Here is a 24,081-nt window from a genome sequence, read left to right on the forward strand (position 1 = left end):
CTTTCACTTAAAAAATTTTTAATATCCTGACATTACATATGGCATGGAACACACTAGCCTACAAATAAGTATTTCCTCTGTTCTTAAGAATAAATTTCAGTCCAATTGTGACTAGAATATTCTGTATATATACTACTATTTTGGGGATAATGTTCTAAGCATCGAAAGCTGTCCTCAAATATGCTTGCTGCCTACAGGAGTTAACAGAGGCAATTTGTAAATGCTTTCTTCAGGTAATTACTGCCCACCAACACCAAAATCCCACTCTAATCAAATAATACTGACTGTGATTTGAAATAGTACTGTAGATTCCTTCTGGGTTGGTGATTTGCACAATGTTGCCAACCTGCTTAGAGAAAAAGAATAAATATACACAAATACATGATCTTAATTAATTAGTTTAGATGACTGATTTAATAATTTAAATTTATAGTTTTTCCCTACAATTCTATTGTTTTGTTCTCTAAGGACACATAAAAGCAAAAAGCAAAGAAATATCAAAAATACTCCTTTTAATCAATAGCTATGTGTATGCATATAATTATTATATATAATAACAATAGTCTTCTTTACCTAAGTAGAATTTTAAGCAACCTAAAAGTTCAATGGCTAATTCAAATAATTTTCTACATAAAAAAATACTATTGATGCTTAAGAAAATAATATGGAAGAAAATATTTAAAAGCTAGGAAAATATTAATAATATATTAAGTAAAAGTTATGCTGTAACATCCCACATTTATGAATAAGTATGTAAATACACATATATAGGAAAATTAGTAGAAGACCACAGTCAAAAAGTTAAGTTGTTATTACAGGATAAGGGAGGGGGGGTTGTTTCTATTTTTCCAACTTTCTACAGTAATCGTGTATTTTTTGTATTATGATGGAAGTAACAAGACAATTCCTTGGGATATAAATGAGGAACACATATACTAATGCAAATAAGCAAGGAAGACACAGTCTCTCAAAATGATTACATCCAGAAGAACCACTGTCATGACAAGAACAAGGTTTGTTTAGGCAGAATTAAAAAAAATTTTTTTAGTGCTTATTTATTTTTGAGAGACAGAGTGTGAGCAGGGGAAGGGCAGAGAGAGGGAGACACAGAATCTGAAGCACCTGGAAGCAGCCTCCAGGCTCTGAGCTTCAGCACAGAGCCCCATGCAGGGCTCCAACCCACAGAACACAAGATCATGACATGAGCTGAAGTCGCACACTTAACCAACTGAGCCACCCAGGCACCCCTGTTTAGGTAGAATTTTATTATGTACTATGTAAGTAATATAAAACATAAGCTGAAAGTAGTTAGAAATAAAATTCTAAGCTCTTATTAACTTTGCTCAAATACTGTAATAGCAAACAAATATAACCAAAAGCTTTTATTTATTGTTAAAAAAATTTTTTAACTAAGTAAGCTCTATGCCCAACTTGGGACTCAAACTCATGACCCCAAGATCAAGAAGCACAGGCTCTATAGACTGAGCCAGCCAGGTGCCCTAAGGAAAAACTTTTAAGGTTCTTTTAAAAATCACTTTAAAACTGATATAACTTATTCACAATAGGCAAAAGACAGAAGCAACCCAAGTGTCTGACAGATGAATGGAAACATAAAATGTGGTTTCTATGTATAATGGAATATTAGTCTTAAAAAGGAAAGAAATTCTTGTCATGTGTTATGATGAACATTGAAAACTATACTATGTGAAAAAAGGCCAGTCATAATAAGACAAATATTGTATCATTTCACTTATATGAGGGGCCTAGAATAGTCAAATTCATAGACAAAATGTAGAATGGTGGTTGCCACAAGCTGATGGGAGGGAAGAATAGGGAGTTAGTGTTTAGTGGGAATAGTTTCAGTTGGGGAAAATGGAAAAGCTGTGGAGATGGATGGTGGTGATGATTGCACAATAATGTGAATGTACTTCATGCCACTAAACCATACACTTAAATGATAAAAATGATGAATTTTATGATATGTACAATTTAGCACAATTTTATTTTTAAAAATTTAAGTAAGCGCTATGCCCAACATGGAGCTTGAACTCACAACCCCAAAATCAAGAGTGGAATGCTCTACCAACTGAGCCAGGTGGGTGCCATACAATTTACCACAATTTACCATTTTTAAAATGGGCATAACTGCACAAACTGCAGTTTCTAACTTAGAAAAAAATCATAAACTCTCAGAGTTAAAAGGTTCATTAATTTTCATACAATATAATGTTGATTTTTTTTTACTGGCTGCTTGGAGTTTATTTTCCACTTGGTGCAAGGCACAAGGTTACAAGGTGTGTCAACATGCCTTGTGTGTGGCTTGGATGGTAGAGTGGGGTTCTCTCAACTTCTTTTTTGGTGTTTTATTGTTCTGATATAAAAGAACCCAACTGCTTCTGCTTGCTGCATTCTACCTAGTCTATAGAGAGGAGAAGGACGGGTAGGAGTTCTGATAAGAGCCTAGGGTCTCCTGAAGCCTGGTGGCTGGTAGTGGCCACTCAGGGCTGTGGGCCGGTATCAGCTTTGCCAGGCTGGCCACCAGGCTGGTTTCTCATAGCTTCTGGAGCCAAGTCACAGGTGATGATGTCGTTGGGGCCTGGGGATTTCAACACTGTAGCCATGAACAAGGACACTAGACTTCCTGAAAAAGAAGCTTGCTCACCAGTGACCCGAGTCAGCCTTGGGGAGACCAGAGTGGTAAGGGGCAGCTTCCTCAGGATACTCTGCACTTATGCAGGACAGGTTACTAGAAGTGGAACCCTCGAGGCACTAGTAATTGTCACGGATGGCCACAAGTGAGCCACTGGAGAGGATGGCTGCCATGCTGGTGCTTGTAGGCTGATGGAAACTTTGGCAGCAGCCCCTTATGGGCCTTGGTGTGCAACCCCAGGTGGTAAGGATGGGGATGCTAGGCCACAGAGCCCATTGCAGAGGAAGCCACAGAAGGCCACTCTCCAACCGAGGTGCAAGCAAGGTCTAATTTGTTTACCAAAAAATTCAAAATGGACATCTTGGTTTATGATCTGTTACTCTTCAAATTTTGAAATTGCTCCTCTACTCAGGCACAATTCAAACAAGAAGCAATCAGAGATCACAGTTCATTAGCTTAATACCTTAGGTTTGTACTTTTAGGACAAAAATGGCAGAATCCAAAATGTCATATACTCTGTAATTACAATTGTATACAAAAATGAGTAATTGGTGAGTAATATGTAATATAAGAATAGTGTTAGGGACTGAGATTATAAATTTTTACAATGCTTTAGAGTTGATAATTCTGTTTTTAATACAAAATATAACATAAAAATTGGGGGACCTGGCTGGTTGGTAGAGCATGGGATTCTTTTTTTTTTTTTTTTTTTTAACATTTATTTATTTTTGAAAGACAGAGAGAAACAAAGCATAAGTGGGGGAGAGGGAGAGAGAGAGAAAAGAGAGAGGGAGACACAGAACCCGAAGCAGGCTCCAGGCTCTGAGCTGTCAACACAGAGCCCCATGCAGGGCTCAAACCCACAAACCGTGAGATCGTGACCTGAGGTAAAGTCAGACGCTTAACCAACTGAGCTACCCAGGCCCCTCGAGCATGGAATTCTTGATCTCTAGGTCGTGAGTTAGAGCTCCACTTTGGGCACTGAGGTTACTTAAAAAAATAAAAAAAGTTAAAAAGTATATACATACACACACACATATACATATATATAGAAAAAGAGAGACATGGTGTATTTTAACCTGTCTTGTGAAAAAATCATTTTCTTTTTGATTCAATAAAACAAAAATTAGATAACCTTCTGAAAAATTATCTAAATCACCTCATATCACCATATGTCCAAAAAGATAGCCAATACATCTGAATTTTCTGAGAAAATTATTAAAAAGTAGAGGAGCTTTTAAGAAGCATTTACATGTTTATTAAAAATCCTAAAATGGGCATTAAATATTCAGGGTGAAAAATTTCCTCAAATTTCTAGGTAAAAATAAAATTTTATATTTCATATCTGCATCTCAAGAGATCTTTTTAAACAACAAACTAAACCAAAGAATCACTTGGCTCATGGCCCCAGCTAAGATGAAGCTTAACATATGGCTGAACTACACAGTTTGGGTCAGGAAGAAATAAGACAGAAGCACAATTTGTGCTCTAAAGCTGAGCACACATATGAAACACTATGTGGGGGTGTTGATGTATTACTCCACTCTACCACCAGATCTTCCTGGCAAAAAGTGATATAATTCGGAACAATCTCAGCCTCATATTATCATGAATATGAAATTTGGAGGAAGTTCCACACAATATACAGGACAGAGGTGTAAGTGTTTATTTGAATAACTGCTGGAATGTTATTTCACTGTTAGTCAGAGGGTTAAAGGGGTTTCTGGTAGAAGATGGGGACTGAAGCATAAGATAGGACATTTCAGTTCAATTCTCAATATAAATTTGGCTAGTCAAGGTTTTTAGTTTTCTACTCTAACTGGAAGTGTTCATTTTTATAACTATTTTTCCCCAGTGTGAATTTCTATTTTCATCCTTTCAAGATAAACTAAAATTTAAAACACATACAAGACTTCATGCAACTTTAATGACTTAAAGATAACTGGTTTCAAACAATGAAGAACAAAACTATTTTAATTCTATTAAATGAGGTCAACTTATTTTGATCATAATAAAATACGCACATTACTTATATATCTCCAGCTGGGGAGAAAAAAACAGTTTGGAGAAAAAGGATTTTATCTAAAAAAGGATAAGAGCTATACTTTCAGATTTGATGGCAATCAACACAATACTATAATTACACTCTAGAAATAGCAATTATAGGAAAATAGACTATTATAGAGTCAGCTATAAAATCTAGATACTACTATTTCACAGATTTGGAAAATAAAATGAAGTACTATATATACGTACACATACAATACTAAGTACAATAAGACAGTTAATAAATATTCAATAAATTGTGCTATTATTTACTACTAAATCTTTCTGGGCAGCCTTGGTCTTCTCACTTCTATGCAGGTATAGATCCTTCAAAGAGTTATCAAAGGGATTATTGGAGGGAAATGTACATAAAAACTGCCCAGTTAAAACCTAGCATAACCAAGTAGTCACTAAAATAATAGTCTGGGATATAGAAAAAACTTATGGAACAGATTTCCCCTAAATCTATCTAATGGAACAGATTTCCCCTAAGTCTATCTAATTCACTGTCAAGTGTTCTACACCATTCTCCAATTTCTTGGAAAGGATCAGTAAGAAGCTGGAAGTCATAAAATAGTTAACTCCTAAAAAGCAAGCATAATTTTCTGATCTCATGGGTATCTAACCAATGCTAACTTCTACAATTTGACTAAGATGGCAAAGATCTCTTTCTGATGAGTGCATTAAAGGATGAAACATCTTCAGGGGACCTGGGTGGCTCAGCCGATTAAGCATCTTACTTCAGGTCAAGTCATTATCTCAGTTAATGAGTTTGAGCCCCGTGTTGGGCTCAGTGATACAGAGCCTGGTGCCTGCTTTCGATTCTGTCTCCCTCTCTTTCTGACCCTCCCCTGCTAGAGCTCTCTCTCAAAACTAAATAAATATTAAAAAAGAAAAAAGATATCTCAAAAATAAGTAAATATTAAAAAAAAGATGAAACATCTTAAAAAACAAAAACACCCCAAACAAAAAGATGAAACATTTTGCTTTGCTTGTATTATTTTTATTTTTTAGATTTATTCTATCAGTGAATAGTTAATAGAATAAAAATGGATGTTTAAAATGGGAATTCCTAAAAGCATTTAAACAGTGAGATACATGTTACAGAAAACCTAAATCTAAGAAAATATAAGTAATATGTTCATAAGATTCTCATCTGCAGAACTGTTGCCAAGTCTTTACAGCAGAGTTTGTTGCTGAGGAAAGAATTATTTTTGTGATCCAGAATACAATGACTTATTTGAAGAACTGGGGGATGGAAGTTAATTGTAAAGCACTATGTATTATGGGGGGAGAGGAGTTACCTGGGCTCTTTGGAAATGCCATTTTTAAAAGAGACACAAACCATGTGAATTAATTTCAAAAGATGTATGTAAGAGTAATAAATTCTGCTATGCGCTCAGAGTTAAGTAAAACCCAATTTGTCAGGCATGATTTTTTTCAGCTTGGAGAACACAGAAATGTAGGTAAAGAACTAGACAATATCACTGACCAGACATGATTTATATTTAAGCAACTCTTTTTTCATCTTTGCCCACCTGCTGTCTCAATTTCCCCCATTCATTAGAGCATTTCCAAATGAAGTTTTCTTAGTTACACCAATTAATCTCAAAGCAGAAAGGCTGCATAAATCTGACATTTCTGGAAGTATAGAATAAAAGACTCCACAGCTTTCATTTGCCTATTTTAAGGAAAATGAAAGCTGGTTTGTTCACTTGCTCAGCAGCAATGACAACAAATAAAAAGGTTTCATGCTGCCATAGCTTTATTTTAAAGAACAATACTTGTGAAAGGCAAGTAAGTAACTGGAGAACAAAAGTAGGATAGCAAAATAAAAGAAAACAAAAATAGACACAATTTCATACAAGAAGTATATTAAGCAACTAAGAAAAACCATCCTTTTTTTCCACATAAATTGGTCCTAAAGCTAACCTCAAGGTTTTTCTTCTGTCCTGATTTTATTCTTTTTTCAATCCCTTCTAGGAACAGAGAGTACCTACCTCCTTCTGCAAGGCTAATAAATGGTACTTGATTTCAAAGAGCTTTAGAAGGTAGCATTCCTTGGCCACCTACTCATTTCAGGTGCACCCCATCATTTAAATATTCTAAAGCATTTCCTATGTTAGCTAAATGTGCAGTTTAACAACCTGTTTCTATGTTTTCTCTAGGTGATAGAGGACAAGGCAACAAAAGCTTTAGTTAACTGGGGCACTGTAGATTTCATCCACTGGAGTAGATTTAAGAAAACATAACTGTTCAGTGTAATTAACCCAATATTCAAAATTATTAACTTGTTTCTATACTGACCTTTGCTTTTGGTCCCAATGAAAGATAAGTCGTATTGTAGCAGCATGTCCCCAACTTTCTCCTAGTGGGAATAAGAACAGAACAACTGTGTATTACCTTACTGACAAGGTTATAAGTCTTTCAGAATGCCTCAGACCAAAACAGTTTTACTTTACCTAATTTAACACTAGAATATACTTATACTTTCAAAATCCCTTTTATATGGGTAACAACCTGAGATTAATAGATTTTTACCTATCTATGGAAATACTGCAGATCATTACCCTTTATTTGCTTTCAGAAAACTTTATAGTTTGAGTCAACATATTTGTTGATCTTCTGTATCATCAGACCTACTAACATATTTCTGGCTACCAGAAGAAAAGCAAAAACTCTGGCAGAATATTCTTCAAGAATTTAGTACAAAACAATCTCGAAACACTGTGTCTTAACAAAACCAGGACTGAGGTTAAGAAGACTCATAAGTCTATTCACTGTACTGTGATCTGTACTTAAGTGGATTCACCCTTCCTCTTGCCTAAGACCTTCTGAGGGCAAGAGTCATCTTATGAATATTTATATGCTCAGTACCTGACACAATAGTCGCCGAATAGTAGATGCTCAATAAATGTTTGTTAAATAACTGAAAGGATGAGTCAGTGTCTAAGGGCACTGTGCTCTATGCTCACTTTTCAGTGAGTAACAGATACAATCTCTGCTTTCATGGAAACTACAGTACTCAACAAGCATCAAATGAAAGAAGTAGGAAAAAATGTGTTGTGTTAAATATGGGGGATGCCTGGGTGGTTCAGTGGGTTTAAGCATCTGACTCTTGATTTTGGCTCAGGTCACAATCTCACAGTTCTTGAGATCGAGCCTTGTGTCAGACTCAGCGCTAACTGCTTGGAGCCTCCTTGGGATTCTCTCTCTGCCCCTCCCCAACTCGCACACACTCTTTTTCTCTCAAAATAAATAAAACTTTAAAAAAGTTAAAAATCCTTATTTGATTAATTACCCACCCAATGCAGGAACCAGCAAGGCCTGATTTCTATCAATCTTTGTTGTCATCTGATTAGTTAAAAGTACCTAAAAAAGTGAGAAGATTAGGTGAGTCTCTCCAAAATTATCAAATAAATAGTTCTGTGACTTCACTGTTCTGAATACAATATATAGAAAAACATATTTAGGGAATGGAAACTTTTCTGATAAATTCTTAAAAACTTGCCCATTAAAATGAGTAGTTATCTGAAAACAAGTTTTATTGAACATAAACATTTTGTTTTTTTTAATTTTTATTTATTTCTAGGAGAGAGAGAGAGAGAGAGAGACAGTGTGAGCAGGGGAGGGTCAGAGAGAGAGGGAGATACAGACTCTGAAATAGGCTCCAGGCTCTGAGCTGGCAGTCAGCACAGAGCCCGACGCGGGGCTCCAACCCATGAACCGCGAGATCACGACCTAAGCAAAAGTCGGACGCTCAACCGACTAAGCCACCCAGGCGCCCCATAAACATAAACATTTTTAACAGATAAAAACAAAATTCTAATTGTGAAAATGGAAGAATAAAAATATAATAGATAATACATAATACATAAAGGTCTAAAGAGATCATGTATAAAAACTTCAAAACTGGGAGCATTGGAAACCCGTTACTTTTAAAACTTGAGTTTAAAGCTGACTTACTATAGTAAAAGATTATCTGGCACCTGCCAGCCCCAAATTCTCCAGAAAGAGTTCTTATAAATATTCTTCCAATACAGATCTTCCCACCAGAAATATGACATATATAACTGCAAGCTGAAACTGATAAAAAAAACTTCTATGAAAAGCAATGAGAAAGGTACCTATTCTGAAAAAGTTATCAGTTCCATAAGAAAATGGAGAAAGAAAAGGCTGTTTGGCTATTCCCACTGCAGTGTTAACACCCTAAAATTTTTATTTGTCTACAAAAGAGAAATCTGTGCTCCATCTAGATTTCAATTAGCCACCAACTGAATAACAACTTTCTTCTAGTTCCTCTTCCCTTAAGTGCTACAGTGGCTTCCCTATGTGCTACCTCATGCCACGCATCTTAGAACAAGCTAAACTGTAATATAAATTGGTAACTAACTGAAATATAGGATTAAACGGCATCCCCAACATGCTGAACAATACTCTTTACTATACAGACTACCAAGTGTTTAAGCTCTAACAACTGGGATATTTATTTATACCAACACTTTTTGGTTAGAAGTGCGCCATCCAATTCTGCAGCCATTAGCCACACAGAGAGCTTTTAAAAACTAAATTAAAATCTGGGACCCCTGGGTGGCTCAGTTGGTTAAGCATCTGACTCTTGATTTCGGCTCAAGTCATGATCTCACCATTTTTGGGTTCAAGCCTAGTGTCGGGCTCTATGCTTAATAGCTCTGAGCCTGCTTGGGATTCTCTGTCTCTCTCTCTGTCTCTGCCCCTCCCCTGCTCATGTTCGCGTTCTCTCTCTCTCTCTAAATTTTTTTAAAAACCTCTTTAAAAAAATTAAATTAAAATTAGACATTCAGTTCCTCAGTAGCACTAACCACTTTTCAAGTGCTCAATAGCCATGCAACTGCTATATTACACTGAGTTATTTTCATCTTCGCAGAAAAGTCCTATCAGACAGCACTGGTTTAGAGTACAAGTATCTCCTGCCTTTCAAAAGTTCCTGTTATGCCACTTCACTTTTATGAAAGACCTACATTAGTACCTGTTTTTGCTAACCAAAATAAATCCAAAGAGTATTTTCACTTTTACTAAAAAAAAAAAAAAAAAAAAGCAAAAGCAAAAAGCAAATATAGCATTCAGTATTTGTTTTGCAATGAACCATTATAGATGCAGAGAGCACCCAGAAAGGGAGAGCAGCATCACCAAACTCCTTCCCCTAGGAACAATACTCAGCATCTTAGCATCAAGCTGCTTTGAACTGTGTAAGCATCTGTGCCTTATTCTGATTTACTTTGTACATCCATTAATCTGTCTTAAGGTATCCGAAAAGCCTAAGAAAAGTTGCTTTTATGGGGTACCTAGGGTGGCTTAGTCCCTTTGGTGTCTGCTCTTGATTTCAGCTCAAGTCATGATCTCATGGTCATTGAGACTAAGCCCCACATTGGGCTCTGTGCTGGGCACGAAGCCTGCTTGGGATTCTCTCTCTCCCTCTCTCTCTGCCCCTCTCCTGCTCACACATGTGGGTTCTCTCTCTCTCAAAATAAATAAACTTTTTAAAAAATAGTGAAAGTTAAAAATAGAACAAAACACATGTCTGTATAGGGGTGTTTGGTTGGCTCAGTTGGTAAAGCATGCAACTCTTATCTCGCAGTGTGAGTTTGAGCCCCGCTTAGAAAACATCTTAGGGGCACATGGGTGGCTCAGTCGGTTAAGTGGCCAATTTCAGTTCAGGTCATAATCCCACGGTTTGTGAGTTCAAGCCCCGTGTTGGACTCTGTGCTGACAGCTCAGAGCCTGGAGTCTGTTTCAGATCCCATGTCTCCCTCTCTCTCTGCTCCTCCCCCACTCACCCTCTGTTTCTGTCTCTCAAAAATAAACAAACATTAAAAAATAAATTAGGGGCGCCTGGGTGGTTCAGTCAGTTAAGCGTCTGACTTTGGCTCAGGTCATGATCTCATGGCTCACTAGTTCAAGCTCCGTGTTGGGCTCTGTGCTGACAGCTAGCTCAGAGCCTGGAGCCTGTTTCAGATTCTGTGTCTTCCTCGCTCTCTGCCCCTCCCCCACTAATGATCTCTCTCTCTCTCTCTCTCTCTCTCTCTCTCTCTCAAAAATATATAAAAACATTAAAAAAATTTTTTAATATTAACTAATTTAAAAATCTTTTAAAAATGTCCATATATAGAGAGGGGGTGGTAAGTTTGGAAAAATATGTACACCAAACTCAACAATTAACATCTTTGGGTAACAGATAATTTATTTACTTTCTACTTAGAAAGTTTAGAACTTCTTTTATAGAAACCATATATAACTTAAAATTGTAAAATGCAAGGGGCACCTGGGGGGCTCAGTCAGTTAAGCAATGGACTCCTGATCTTGCCTCAGATCATGATCTTGTGGTTTGTGAGTTTGAGGCCCACATCAGACTCCATGCTGACAGTGCAGAGCCTGCTTAGTATTCCTTCTCTCTCTCTCTCTCTCTACCCTTCCCCTGCTCATGCTCTCTCTCTTTCTCTCTCAAAAATAAACTTAAAAAAAATTGTGAAATGTATTTTTTAAAATTCTTCTAAAATGTTTGTTTTTGAGAGAGAGAGAGAAAGAGAGAGAGAGCATACACAAGCAAAGAGAGGGGCAGAAAAGAAAGACAGAGGATCTGAAGTGGGCAGTGCACCAACAGCAGTGAGACCAATGTGGGGCTTGAACTCATAAAATGCGAGGTCACAACTCTCAAACTCATGAACTGCAAGATCATGACCTGAGGTGAGGTTGGGCACTCAACAAACTAAGCCACCCAGGTGCCCCTTAAATTTTTTTTTAATGTTTATTTCTGAGAGAGAGAGAGAGAGAAGAGAGAGCTCATCCAAGAGGAAAGAAGGGACAGAGATGGGGGAGACAGAGACTCTGAAGCAGGCTCTGTGCCATCAGCACAAAGCCTGACTGGGGCTGAAACCCATGAACCTTGAGATCATGACCAGATCTAAAGTCACTCAACCGCCTGAGCCACCCAGGCACCCAGTGAAATATATTTATTTTCAAAAGTCATACATAGTAACTGGGAAATTAAAAATCAAGCAAAGAAGAATTTATAAAGTAAGAGGGGAAAGTATGTCCTCAACCCTACAAAATCTTATTTCTAGAAGTAGTAATTATGAGCATTTTAATCTTTTCAGATCTTTTTGTTCATATAAATGCACATATGTATTTTTATTTTATGGGATCACGTAAAATATAGTGTTATGTGACTTGAATCTTTTCACTTAATAATATATCTGAATATATCCTGTTCTCTGTTAGTATGTCTACATTTACATTACTACATTACATTATATGTTTACATTACTCTTCTTAAACACTGCATAGTATTCCACTGTTTAGATTAGTTTTTAATCAGAAAGGACGAAACTATTTCTGTTTAAAAAAACACACACAAAAATAGGGGCACCTGGGTGGCTCAGTCAGTTAAGCCTCCAACTTCAGCTCAGGTCACGATCTCACAGCTCGTGGGTTCAAGCCCCGCGTCTGACTTTGGCTCAGGTCATGATCTCATGGCTCACTAGTTCAAGCTCTGTGTTGGGCTCTGTGCTGACAGCTAGCTCAGAGCCTGGAGCCTGTTTCAGATTCTGTGTCTTCCTCTCTTTCTGACCTTCCCCTGCTCATGCTGTCTCTCTCTCAGAAATAAATAAAACATTAAAAAAAAAAAAATTAAAGGGGCTCCTGGGTGGCTCAGTCGGTTAAGTGGCCGACTTCAGGCCATGATCTCATGGCTCATGGGTTCAAGCCCCATGTCAGGCTCTGTGCTGAGTGCCAGCTCAGAGCCTGGAGCCTGCTTCGGATTCTGTATCTCCCTCTCTCTCTGATCCTCCCCTGCTTATGCTATCTCTCTCTCTCAGAAATAAATAAAACATTTAAAAACAATTTTTTTTTAAATAAATAATAAAAAACTCTAAGGAACTATGCAACCCAGTAGTCTTGAGTGCCCCCTACTGGGGGCTCTTCATTGAATGTAAAATTACAAATTAATGACAATAATTCTGAGAAATAAGTAAATCATTAAAAAAATTTTTTTAAATAAAAAATAAAAAACCCTAAGGAACTATGCAACCCAGTAGTCTTGAGTGCCCCCTACTGGGGCTCTTCACTGATGTATAAAACTACAAATTAATGACAATAATTCAAACACAGGACACTGTTTTGTTATATGCCAAAAAAATATATAAAACTTCAAAAATCAAAATGTATGTTTCAAAACGATTTCATCAAAGAATTCTTTCTCTTTTTTTAATATTTTTTTTAAATATTTTTTTATTTATTTCTAGGAGAGAGAGAAAGACAGCGTGAGCAGGGGAGGGTCAGAAAGAGAGGGAGACACAGACTCTGAAATAGGCTCCAGGGTCTGAGCTGGCAGTCAGCACAGAGCGTGACACGGGGCTCGAACCCACGAACTGCGAGATCATGACCTCAGAGAAAGTCGGACGCTTAACCGACGCTTAACCCAGGTGCTCCTCATCAAAGAGTTCTTTATCCACTTATGCTACATTATGGATATGTGCTAAAGACTCTCTAATTAGGGTAAATACGAGAAAGTCAAGTTAAGCAGTTTGCTCTTTTCCAATTTCCCTCCTGGACAAGTGTATTTGTGTGAGAATGTGGCATAGGGTTGCAGAGGAGACAGTGACGGCAAATAGGCAGAAAAAAAAAGATTGTTACCTCACTCCTCTTTATGTCTTTGGAACTTATGTGTACATCTAACCTCATATTTCAAATCTAGAGAGTTCGCTCCATCTCCAATCTTCCAGGTTGTTCACACTATGTAACTTTTCTATCGATCTGAATCTGTGATTACACAACATGTACTAATAAAAAGACCCAGAGTAAAAGAAAAACGGGATGTTAGAAGACCTTACCTGAAAAACATCAAGCACATTTATGAAAAAAAAATTTTATATGTTGATTTTTTTGAGAGAGAGAGAGAGAGAGAGAGCAAGTGAGCAGGGGAGGGACAGAGGATTTGAAGAGGGCTCTGTACTGACAGCAGCAAGCCTGATATGGGGCCCAAACTCACGAATTGTGAGATTCTGACCTGAGCTGAAGTTGGACACTCAATTGACTGAGTCACTCAGGCGCCCCCCAAAAATGTCCAGTATATTTAGACAAGAAAAACCCAACATTGCAATTACCAAATGTAGCATTTCTTTATCAAACAAGTCCATTTTGAAATATGGCATCTTGACTATGCTTGTTATTTTCTAGGAAAACTGATATACAACATTTATGTCTTGAATTAATTTTTTCCAGAAATCAAACCAAAACTACATTCAAAACCATCCGTATTATTTGCTTTTAGTCAAATTCTATTTTGTTATTTGTAGACATTGTTATGTTATACAAGCTTGACTTCATTATAAAATTCTCTTGACTAATAATACTTACAGCTAACCTGTAGTTATTTGCAAGGCTGATCATTTGCTGGGCTAGGCCATTTAGTAATCGAGTACGAAGGGAGAGGTCATCTAGGTCATGACGAAAAGGAAAAGCAATGCCATCCACTATCACTAATCGAACCTAAATGTGGAAGAGATAAGGATATTAGGTTTGGTGTTAAAAATAAAATTTAAAAAGTGACATCCAAAAAGCATAGTTCATTGCAAGAAAAAAAAATCCTTGAAATACAGGGTTCTATTTCTAACTCTCCAAAAGCTTTGGAGAGCTATAAATCTACTCACCCAATGCTTTCTGCATTACTCACTGAAAGTTAAAATGTACTCTGATTTGATAATTTATCAACTTGGGGCACCTGGGTGGCTCAGTCAGTTAAGTATGAATGGATTTCAGCTCAGGTCACGATCTTATAGTTTGTGAGTCAGAGCCCCAGGCTAAGCATGGAGCCTGCTTCAGATGGAGTTCAGAGTCCCAGGTCTCACTGCCCCTCCCTCGTCATGCTCTCATGTGTGTTCTCTCTCTTCCTCAAAAATAAATAAACTTCAAAAATAAAAGACAATTTATCAACTTTAAAAAGTAATTCAACAAAAGAAAAAGAAGCAATTTTCTTATACTTTGCCACTATACACAATCTTTACAGAGGCATTTCACACTGATAAAAAGCACTTCTGAAGTCTTAGTAAAACAAATTCTTCAAGTCAGTATTTCATTTTACCGTCAAGATTTTTCGTTTAAAAAAACTTATCAAATATTAATCATACCATCTTCAAAATCTAGTTCTTGGCATACTTTTCCTCCTTAATTTTAAATATACTATAAGGCAAATAATTATTACAGAATCTGTTAAAATGTAGCATTCAGCATGAGACAGGTTTGTCTTGAAATTCTAATCAAGACAGTTCACTTATAGATGATAAATATTTTCATGACAGTTGCAGTATAGTCCAAGATCTAAGGTCCAAGAACAAACAGAATTTGGGAACTAATCCAAATATAAAGAAATTTTAAAAACCTGTTAAGATTATATATTTTTCTATCTAATAAGGATTACACTAAAGAAGAGGATTTGATAAAGACATGTCTAAGGAAGTCATTTTTTATCTTTTATTTAGAGTATTCATTCCTTCATTCAGCAAATATTTACTGATACCTACTATATGTTAGTCACTGTTCTAGGCAGTGGGGAACAAAAGACAAGGTCCCTGTTCTCTTCTAGCTTATGTTCTAGTGGAGTAAAGGACAAGTAAAATGCAAGCAAATACATGAATAATTTCTAATAATATTAGGAGTTATGAAGAAACTACACTGGGTGAAATGATGACAAATAAGTAGGTGATAAAGTAGAGAGGTTAACTCAGACTAGATGTGAGGGAAGGCATCAATGAAACAGGAGGCAACAGAACTGAGTCCCAGATAAGGACCACTAAGATGGAAAGACAGCCCACATATAAAGACATACACACATACCTTTTTGTATTGTGACAGATGGTAACTAGACATATTGTGGGGATTATTTCATAATGTGTAAAAATACCAAAACGCTATAATGTACACTTGTAACTAACAGGATTTTTTACATCAATTATACTTCAATTTAAAAAATATACCTTTGTTGTTTCGCTTTCATCACACTTGTTAACATAAGCAAAAATATCAATCAGCATTCCTGTTAAAACAGTACTTGTTCATCATGAGGTGGGCAACTTCTTCTGAACTGGATAGCAATCAAATGCTCATTGGTAGTGTGATTTTGCCAAATAATTACATAGATCAAATAAGAATACATAAGTTTAGCAAAATTAAAATGAAGGCAAACCTCATAAGTTGGCGGTAAGAATGTAAAATGGTTCAGCGACTATGAAGAAACAGTTCAGTGATTCTTCAAAAAATTAAACATAGTATTACCAATTTGACCCAGAAATTTCACTTCTGGGTTTATGCCCAAAAGAACTGAAAACTGGTACTAAAAAATATATATGTACATACATGTTCATAGCAGCCCAATTCACAATAACCAAAAGGTAGAAACTGCCCAAATGTTCATCAATAGATGAAAGGATACAGAGATTGTGGTGTATACATACGACAGATTATTATTCCACCATAAACAGGAATGAAGTACAGATATATGCTACGAAGCAGATGAACTTTGAATCTATTATGCTAAGTGAAAAAGCCAGACCAAAAAGATCATGTGTTGTGTGATTCCATTTATATGCAATATCCAAAATAGGTAAATCTATAGAGACAGAATACAGATTGGTTGTCACCAGGCTCTTTGCAGGGAGGCAGGATAGGGAGCAACTCTGTAATGAGTATTAGTTTACTTTTAGGATGATAAAAACATTTGGAACTAGATAGAGGCAGTGGTTGACAACACTGTGAATGTACTAACTGCACTGAATTGTTCAGTTTTATTTTTTAATTTTTATTTATTTATTTGAGAGAGAGAGAGAGAGAGAGAGAGAGACAGGACAGAGACAGAGAGACAGAGAGAGAGATCAAGGGAGAGGGGCTGAGGGAAAGAGAAAGAGAATCCCAAGAAGGCTCCATGTTCAGCATGGAGCCCAATGTGAGGCTCAATCCCACAATCCTGGCATCGTGACCTGAAGCCAAAATCAAGAGTTGAACGCTCAGCCAACTGAGCCACCCAGGTGCCCCTGAATTGTTCACTCTTTTTTTTAATGTTTTATTTATTTTTGATAGACAGAGGCAGTGCAAGCAGGGGAGGGTCAGAGAGAGAGGGAGACAGAGAATCTGAAGAGAGGCTTCAGGCTCTGAGCTGTCAGCACAAAGCCGATGCGGGGCTTGAAGCCACAAACTGCGAGATCATGACCTGAGCTAAAGTCAGACGCGTATCCGACTGAGCCACCCAGGTGCCCGGTAAATTGTTCACTTTTAAATGGCGAATTTTATTATGTGAAATTAATCTCAATAAAAAAATCAAATCAGTGAAAGCTTTCTGTATGACTCAGTTGGCTACAGATTTATAATATAGAGTATCACTTGGGAGCACCTGCATGGCTCAGTTGGAAGAACATGCAACTCTTGATCTCGAGGTTATGAGTTTAAGTCCCACATTGGGTGTAGAGATTACTTAAATAAATTAAACTAAAAAAAAAGAGTATTCTATGTTTTATTATTATTTGTAAATAGTGTGCTATCCATCCTTTATGTCAGCAACTTTATAATAAACTATGTATGTATTATATATATGCATACATTTTCTTTCCCGGAAAGCCAGTCACTAAAAATTTACCAGCATACCAATGGAGTGGTAAAAATGAGATTACACACACACACACACACACACACACACACACATGTATTTATTCATTTACTTGTTCATTCATTGGTTCTCAAAGGCCAGAAAGTGATAGGATGACATATACAAATTGCTGAAAGAAAAAACATTGTCAACCAAGAATTGTGAATTGGGCAAAAGTATTCTTCAAAAGTGAAACAGAAATTAAGATATTCCCAGATAAACAGAATTCATTGTTAGATCTATTACAAGAAATACTTGGAAATACTGGAAAGAGTCCTTCCAGCTGAAAATGAAAGAACACCAGACAGAAACTCAAATCCATACAGAAAGAGTATCAGTAAATGTAACTACATAAGATATCTCAAGTCATGGAGGAGGGCACTTGTGGGGATGAGCACTGGGTGTTATATGGAAACCAATTTGACAATAAACTATTTGTAAAAAAAAAATAATAAAAAAATTTTAAAAAATGATCTAACTACAAACTTTCTACAAAAGACTCACTTTAGGTCCAAAGATACACATAAAAGTGGAAGGATAGAAAAAGATATTGCCTGCAAACAGTAACCAAAACAGAGCTGTAACAGCTATACTAATATCAGACAAGAGACTTCAGGAAAAAACTTGTTACAAGAGACAAAGAAGGATAATGATAAATAATAATTTATATAAAATAATTGTATAATAATAAAAGGGTCAATTCATCAAGAAAGTATAGCAATTATATACTGTGATGGCAAGTGCAGAACCCTCTCCCCAGATGCTCCCCAGGATCCTGACTTGCCGACCGCCTGCCTGCTTACCAATAAAGAAAGGCTGATGTATAAAAAAAAAAAAAAAAAAAAGAAACAATTGTAAATACATATACACAATAGGGCTAACAATAGAGCCTTAAAATATCTAAAGCAAAAACTGACAAAATTAAAGAAAGAAATGAGACGATTCTATAGTAACACTGGAGATTTCAACACTCTGCATTCAATGATGGACAGAACTGGACAAAAGATAAACCAGGAAAGAAAAGACCTAACACTAGAAGCCAACTAAAATGAACATATAAACATATATAAAGCATTCCACTCAAACAGCAGAATGAATACACATTCTTCTAAAGTGCACATGGAACATTCTCCTGGATAGACCTGGATGTTGGGTAACAAAATAAGTCTCAATAAATACATAAAGATGGAATCATATAAAGTTATCTTCTCTGACCAGAATGGAATGGAATCAGAAACCAGCATCAGGGGCGCCCAGGTGGCTCAGTCAACTGGGTGTCTGACTTTGGCTCAGGTTATGATCTTGCGATCCATGAGTTTGAGCCCTGAGTCAGGCTCTGTGCTGACACCTCAGAGCCTGGAGCCTGCTTCAGATTCTGTGTCTCCCTCTCTCTCTGACCCTCCTCTGCTCAGCTCTCTGTTTAAACCCAAATACAACATGAACAAGTGGGGATTTACAGCCAAGAAGCAGAGTAAGAGGGGACATCATGGGTAGGATTCTTGCTAAAGTGACCTAACACAATTCTTGTTACAGGCAGACCAAAGACATATACATCAAAAGTGGGGAATAAGAACTTGAGATACCAAGGGTGATCAAGTATTAAGGGTGGGAGACTCTCTCTAATTTATAAGATTCTTTACTACTGTACCCCTATATTCATAGCAGCATTATTCACAGTAATGAACTGCATTGGTCAGGCCTAAGACAGGATGTGGATGAAGTTCAAGGCCTATTGAAAAAGAAGACTTAGAGGAAGTTGACTAATGTTTGGTCAAAGAGAGTCTTTGTCATGTGTAATATTTATCAAAATTAAATATGTATATACTCTTTAATGTAATTCTAATACTTAGAATTTATCCCATAAACATACAAATGTGCCCCAAGATGAAGAATTATCTCCGAACAATTATTAATAACACCATCTAAAAGATCACCAATAGGATTAGTTAAATTAAGGTACTTACTTTTTCCCCAATTTTTTTACATAGGAAAATACACATATTCATCTTGTAAAACTGAACTCTATACCCATTAAACAATAACTGTCCATTCTCCTCTTCCCCCTAGGTCCTTATAACCACCATTCTACTTTATGTGTCCATGAATTTAACTACTCTTGACACCTCATCTCATGTAAGTAAAATAATACGGTATGTCTTTTTTTGGTGTGACTGGCTTATTTCACCTTACATAATGTCCTCAAATTCATCCAAGGAGTAGCATATGTCAGAATTTCTTTCCTTTTTAAGGCTGAATAATTTTACATTGTATGTATATACCACATTTTGCTGATCTATTCATCCATCAATGGATACTTGGGTTGCTTCCATGTTTTAGGTAATATTAATAATGTTGCTATGGACACAGGTGTATAACTATCTCTTCAAGATCCTGCTTTCAATTCTTTTGGTTATATACACAGAAGTGGAACTTCTGGGTCATAGGGTAATTCTATTTTCAATTTTTTGAGGAATTGCCATACTGTTTTCTGAGGCAATTGTACCATTTTACATTCCCACCAACAGCAAAAAGCACCTTCTTAAAATCAAATAATATGCAGCTGAAAAAAGGATGAGATCTATCCACATGTGGTGATATACAAAGATATGCAAAACTCTAAGCCAAAATGGAAGGTGCAGAACCATATTATGGTCTTATCCCATTAACAAATGTTAAAAATGGGTAGACAGATACTGCGAAATATATAAAAATTTTTTTGAGGAGACACACAAAAAACAATAGTGGTCAACTTTAGGGAGAGGTATTAGGAAGCAATAGAAGGGTAGTTTTATTTTTCATTTTACACCTTTCTACAGAGTTTGTTAGAAGCTATTCTATCAGTACTGGAGACAGATCTCTTTCTATATTATTTTAATTTCTTACTTTGGGCATAAGATATATATATTAAATATATGAAAATATAAATAAACTGTAGGACAAGGAAGAGATTTTTGAATGGGCATATGCCACTATACTATTTACTTATTTTTAATGTTAATCAAACACCTCCCAAGATACTCCAAAGGTTAGCTGTATTTCAGTATTTGAGCATTACCTTTGAGTGTTCTGAAAGGAAGTCTGGAAGGAGATAAACTTGTGCCAATAGCTCTGTGTAGTCACGACAACGAAAATAGTAAATATGGGAAAGAATATTTTCAAGAGTGAAATCCTCCAACGCTTTTGGGTGCTCTAAAATAAACAAAACAATCTTAAAATAATTAGTTTTACTTATTTTGATATATTGGTGATTGTAGGAAAACAATACTTCTGAAAAACAAAACGCTTCACTGTGAATAACAAACTCTCCACTCAAACTGAAAGATAACAAAATTGTAACAAAATTACTATAAACTATCATTGCATAATTTCTGGCCTCTTATTTTCACCTACTCCACTGTTTCCTTACATACTAGGCTATTAAGAAACTTTATACACATACACAACTACAGTTTTAATGCCTGCCTTTTTGTATTTCTAGTTATTGACTTTCATTGAATAGAAGTAACATAATAGAATTTCTCTTTCTCTTCGTTTTTTTCATAGGACTGCAAATTAAGAGGTGCCTGGAAGGCTCAGCTGGTTAACAACCAACTGTTGATTTCAGCTCAGGTCATGATCTCACGGTTGGTGAGATGGAGCCTGCTTGGTATTTTGTCTCCCTCTCTCTCTGCCCCTCCTCTGCTTGCGCTTTCTCTCTAAATAAATAAATAAATATTTTTAAAAAGTCAGATGCTTAGCCAACTAAGCTATCCAGGTGCCCCACCTTTAAATGTTTTTTAAAAAATCAAATACTCTTGGGGCGCCTGGGTAGCTCAGTCAGTTAAGTCTCTGACTTCGGCTCAGGTCACGATCTCATGGTTCATGAGCTCGAGCCCTATGTCTCATGTCAGGCTCTGTGTGCTGACAGCTTGGAGCCTGGAGCTTGCTTCATATTCTGTGTCTCCCTCTCTCTCTGCCCCTCCTCTGTTCACACTCTGTCTCTCTCTCTCTCTCAACAATAAGTAAACATTAAAAAAAAAAATCACTCTTTCTACATCACAAGCTCAAGAAATACACACACAGATTATATGGCCCAGAAGCGAGGGCCATAAAAGAAAAAGAAAAAGCCAGTCTAGGTTGTGGCATTTCTAATTCTATAAAAGACATCTGAATGTTTAACACTAGGACACTGTCAAGTCATTAAGCTTCATTCTAAAGGGTTTCTTGCTGAGGCTTGACAGGTACATATGCAAATTACTTTTATCATACAGAAAAAAGAGGATCACTTGCTAACTTACCCTCTCCCATATGTGTTCCTGCTATAAGGTGAAGGTGCTGAATGCAGGCAGTAGCAAGGTCTACCACTCTCTCAACCATAAAACTTCCTTCAGTATCAATAAAAACTGCTTCACCTTCCACTCCTCCAAAACATTCTGGTATCTGCACATCTACCGCCAACTGCATACTGTCAAGAGAAGTATGAATCGTTATCATAACCATCTAAGGCAGTATTTTTCTTTTTTTTTCTTTTTACATTTTCTAACTATTACTATTCTAGTTCTTTTTTTTTTACAAATCGTTTATTGTCAAATTAGTTTCCACATAACACTCAGTGCTCATCCCCACAAGTGTCCTCCTCCATGCCCATCCCTCCTCCCCCCCACATCCATCAGTCCTCAGTTTTTGTCAGCATTCAAGAGTCTCTCATGGTTAAAGGCAGTGTTTTTCAATTCCACATCACCACCCATTAGGTACCACCACAGATATGGCTAACTCTCTCCTCCAAATGTATGTATTTCAATTGATATTTGGATTAGTGCCGGGGGGTACTCATAAAACTATGATTATGGACTTTTTAGTGGTTTTTAGGCCTCTGGGAAGGAAACCCTTTCTTATACATAAATCTACTTTCAAATATCTGACTTTCAAATATACTCCCAGGAAATAATTATATAATAAAATAGAAGACTGCCTGTTTATCCTAATAAACACATTACAGTGTTGCAAAAGAAACATTTTTGGATATCAAAATAATCTCAAAACAATCCATATCAATTTATCAAAATGGTAAACTGATTTTTGTCTGATGTATGTGTGTGCGCGCGCGCGCATACACACACACACACACACACACACACACACAAAATTAAAAGCACATACATGCTATTTTTGGTCTCCTGAATATAGACCCACAGTACCATATTCTATTACTTACATAAAATGTTATTAAGCCTACCCTTAAGAGGGGAACATTTGACTTTACCATAATTGTGTTTTTCCAACACCTGGTACTCCACAAATTTCTGTTGTTTTGGTTAAGGGTATTCCACCCCCAAGAATATTATCTAGTGCTGAACAGAAGGTAATTATGAAGCTCTGGGTATGCTCCTGCTCAAGAAGTTCCAGTGCTGTACACTTCTTGCCTGACTCAGCTGCAGCAGCATATCTTGATTTATTTGTGAGACATTCTCTTCTTATAATTTGCAGAGTTTCTAATGCTTCCTCTTTAGATATCCCAACTTCTGAAAGTAAAATAAGAGAAAAAACAACAAAAACACCCTGATTTTAGAAATTTAAAAGTCTAACATGCTATTGGATTGTCTTCATTAGTTCTAATTTTTAGATAATAAGAGTGATGCCAAAAGTAAAGAAATCTAAAAACGTAACTAACATTCCACCAACTATTGAATTTTTCAGGTTGATAAAGACAAGTAACTATGTTTCTTAGTCTTTATGTACTTTACATGTATGATTATTTATTACCTCAAAAACAGAATTCGGAAACCTATACCTCTAAAGCATTTGAGTACTTACAATAGTATCTCAGGAGAGAGAAATAAAAATGTACTGGCAGTCAGTTCTTTTACTATCCATTTTGGTCCCATGAAGTCACAGTTATCTTGCTCTAATAAGGTATCTAAATTACTTCCAGAAGAGAATGAAAATGGCCTCCAACTGCCTAAAACAAGATTCAACTTTAAGAGGTACATGTGCATGTATTATTCATAATAAAAACTTTTATGGAAACACTGTCATGAAAAATTCATAGTCACTCCAAATTATTATTTTTTAATGTTTATTTATTCTTTAAAAAAAAATTTTTTTTTAATTTATTTCTGAGAGAGAGAGAGAGAGAGAGAGAGACCGCATGAGCAGGGGAGGGTCAGAGAGAGAGGGAGATACAGAATCTGAAACAGGCTTCAGGCTCCGAGCTAGCTGTCAGCACAGAGTCCCACATGGGGCTCGGACTCATGAACTCCGAGATCATGACCTGAGCCAAAGTCGGACGCTTAACTGACTAAGCCACCCAGGTGCCCCAATGTTTATTTATTCTTGAGAGAGAGACAGAGCATGCGCAGGGGCTGAGTAAAGAAAGAGAGGGAGACACAGAATCTGAAGCAGGCTCCAGGCTCCGAGCTGTCAGCACAAAGCCCGACGCAGGGTTCAAACTCACGAACCACGAGATCATGACCTGAAGTGAAGTTGGACCCTTAACCAACTGAGCCACCCCGGTGCCCCTCACTCCAAATTATTTAATGAGAACAATTATTTGATGCACAAATATTTTTTTTTAATGTTTTATTTATTTCTAGCAGAGAGAGAGAGACAGCGTGAGCAGGGGAGGGTCAGAGAGAGAGGGAGTCACAGACTGAAACAGGCTCCAGGCTCTGAGCTGGCAGTCAGCACAGAGCCCGACGCGGGGCTCGAACCCACGAACCGCGAGATCATGACCTAA

General features: G+C 36.7%; 1 protein-coding gene across 3 annotated transcripts in view; it reads right to left on the reverse strand.

The window, feature by feature from the left end:
- Positions 1 to 24,081, reverse strand: part of RAD51C (RAD51 paralog C) — a 29,311-nt gene that overhangs the window by 2,706 nt on the left and 2,524 nt on the right. The window contains exons 2-8 of one of the 3 annotated variants that reach the window (XM_039247305.1): positions 22,609 to 22,867; positions 21,644 to 21,810; positions 20,422 to 20,555; positions 14,090 to 14,221; positions 8,002 to 8,068; positions 7,004 to 7,064; positions 286 to 346 (exon numbers count right to left, since the gene is read on the reverse strand). In XM_039247305.1, the coding sequence (XP_039103236.1) occupies positions 286 to 346; positions 7,004 to 7,064; positions 8,002 to 8,068; positions 14,090 to 14,221; positions 20,422 to 20,555; positions 21,644 to 21,810; positions 22,609 to 22,867 (881 nt within the window). The remainder of the gene's footprint in view (positions 1 to 285; positions 347 to 7,003; positions 7,065 to 8,001; positions 8,069 to 14,089; positions 14,222 to 20,421; positions 20,556 to 21,643; positions 21,811 to 22,608; positions 22,868 to 24,081) is intronic. The other 2 variants (XM_039247307.1, XM_039247306.1) reach the window with 2 other exon arrangements.

This window comes from Hyaena hyaena, unplaced genomic scaffold (genome assembly GCF_003009895.1).
Source record: "Hyaena hyaena isolate Hyena2069 unplaced genomic scaffold, ASM300989v1 scaffold_298, whole genome shotgun sequence".
Classification (NCBI taxonomy): domain Eukaryota; kingdom Metazoa; phylum Chordata; class Mammalia; order Carnivora; family Hyaenidae; genus Hyaena; species Hyaena hyaena.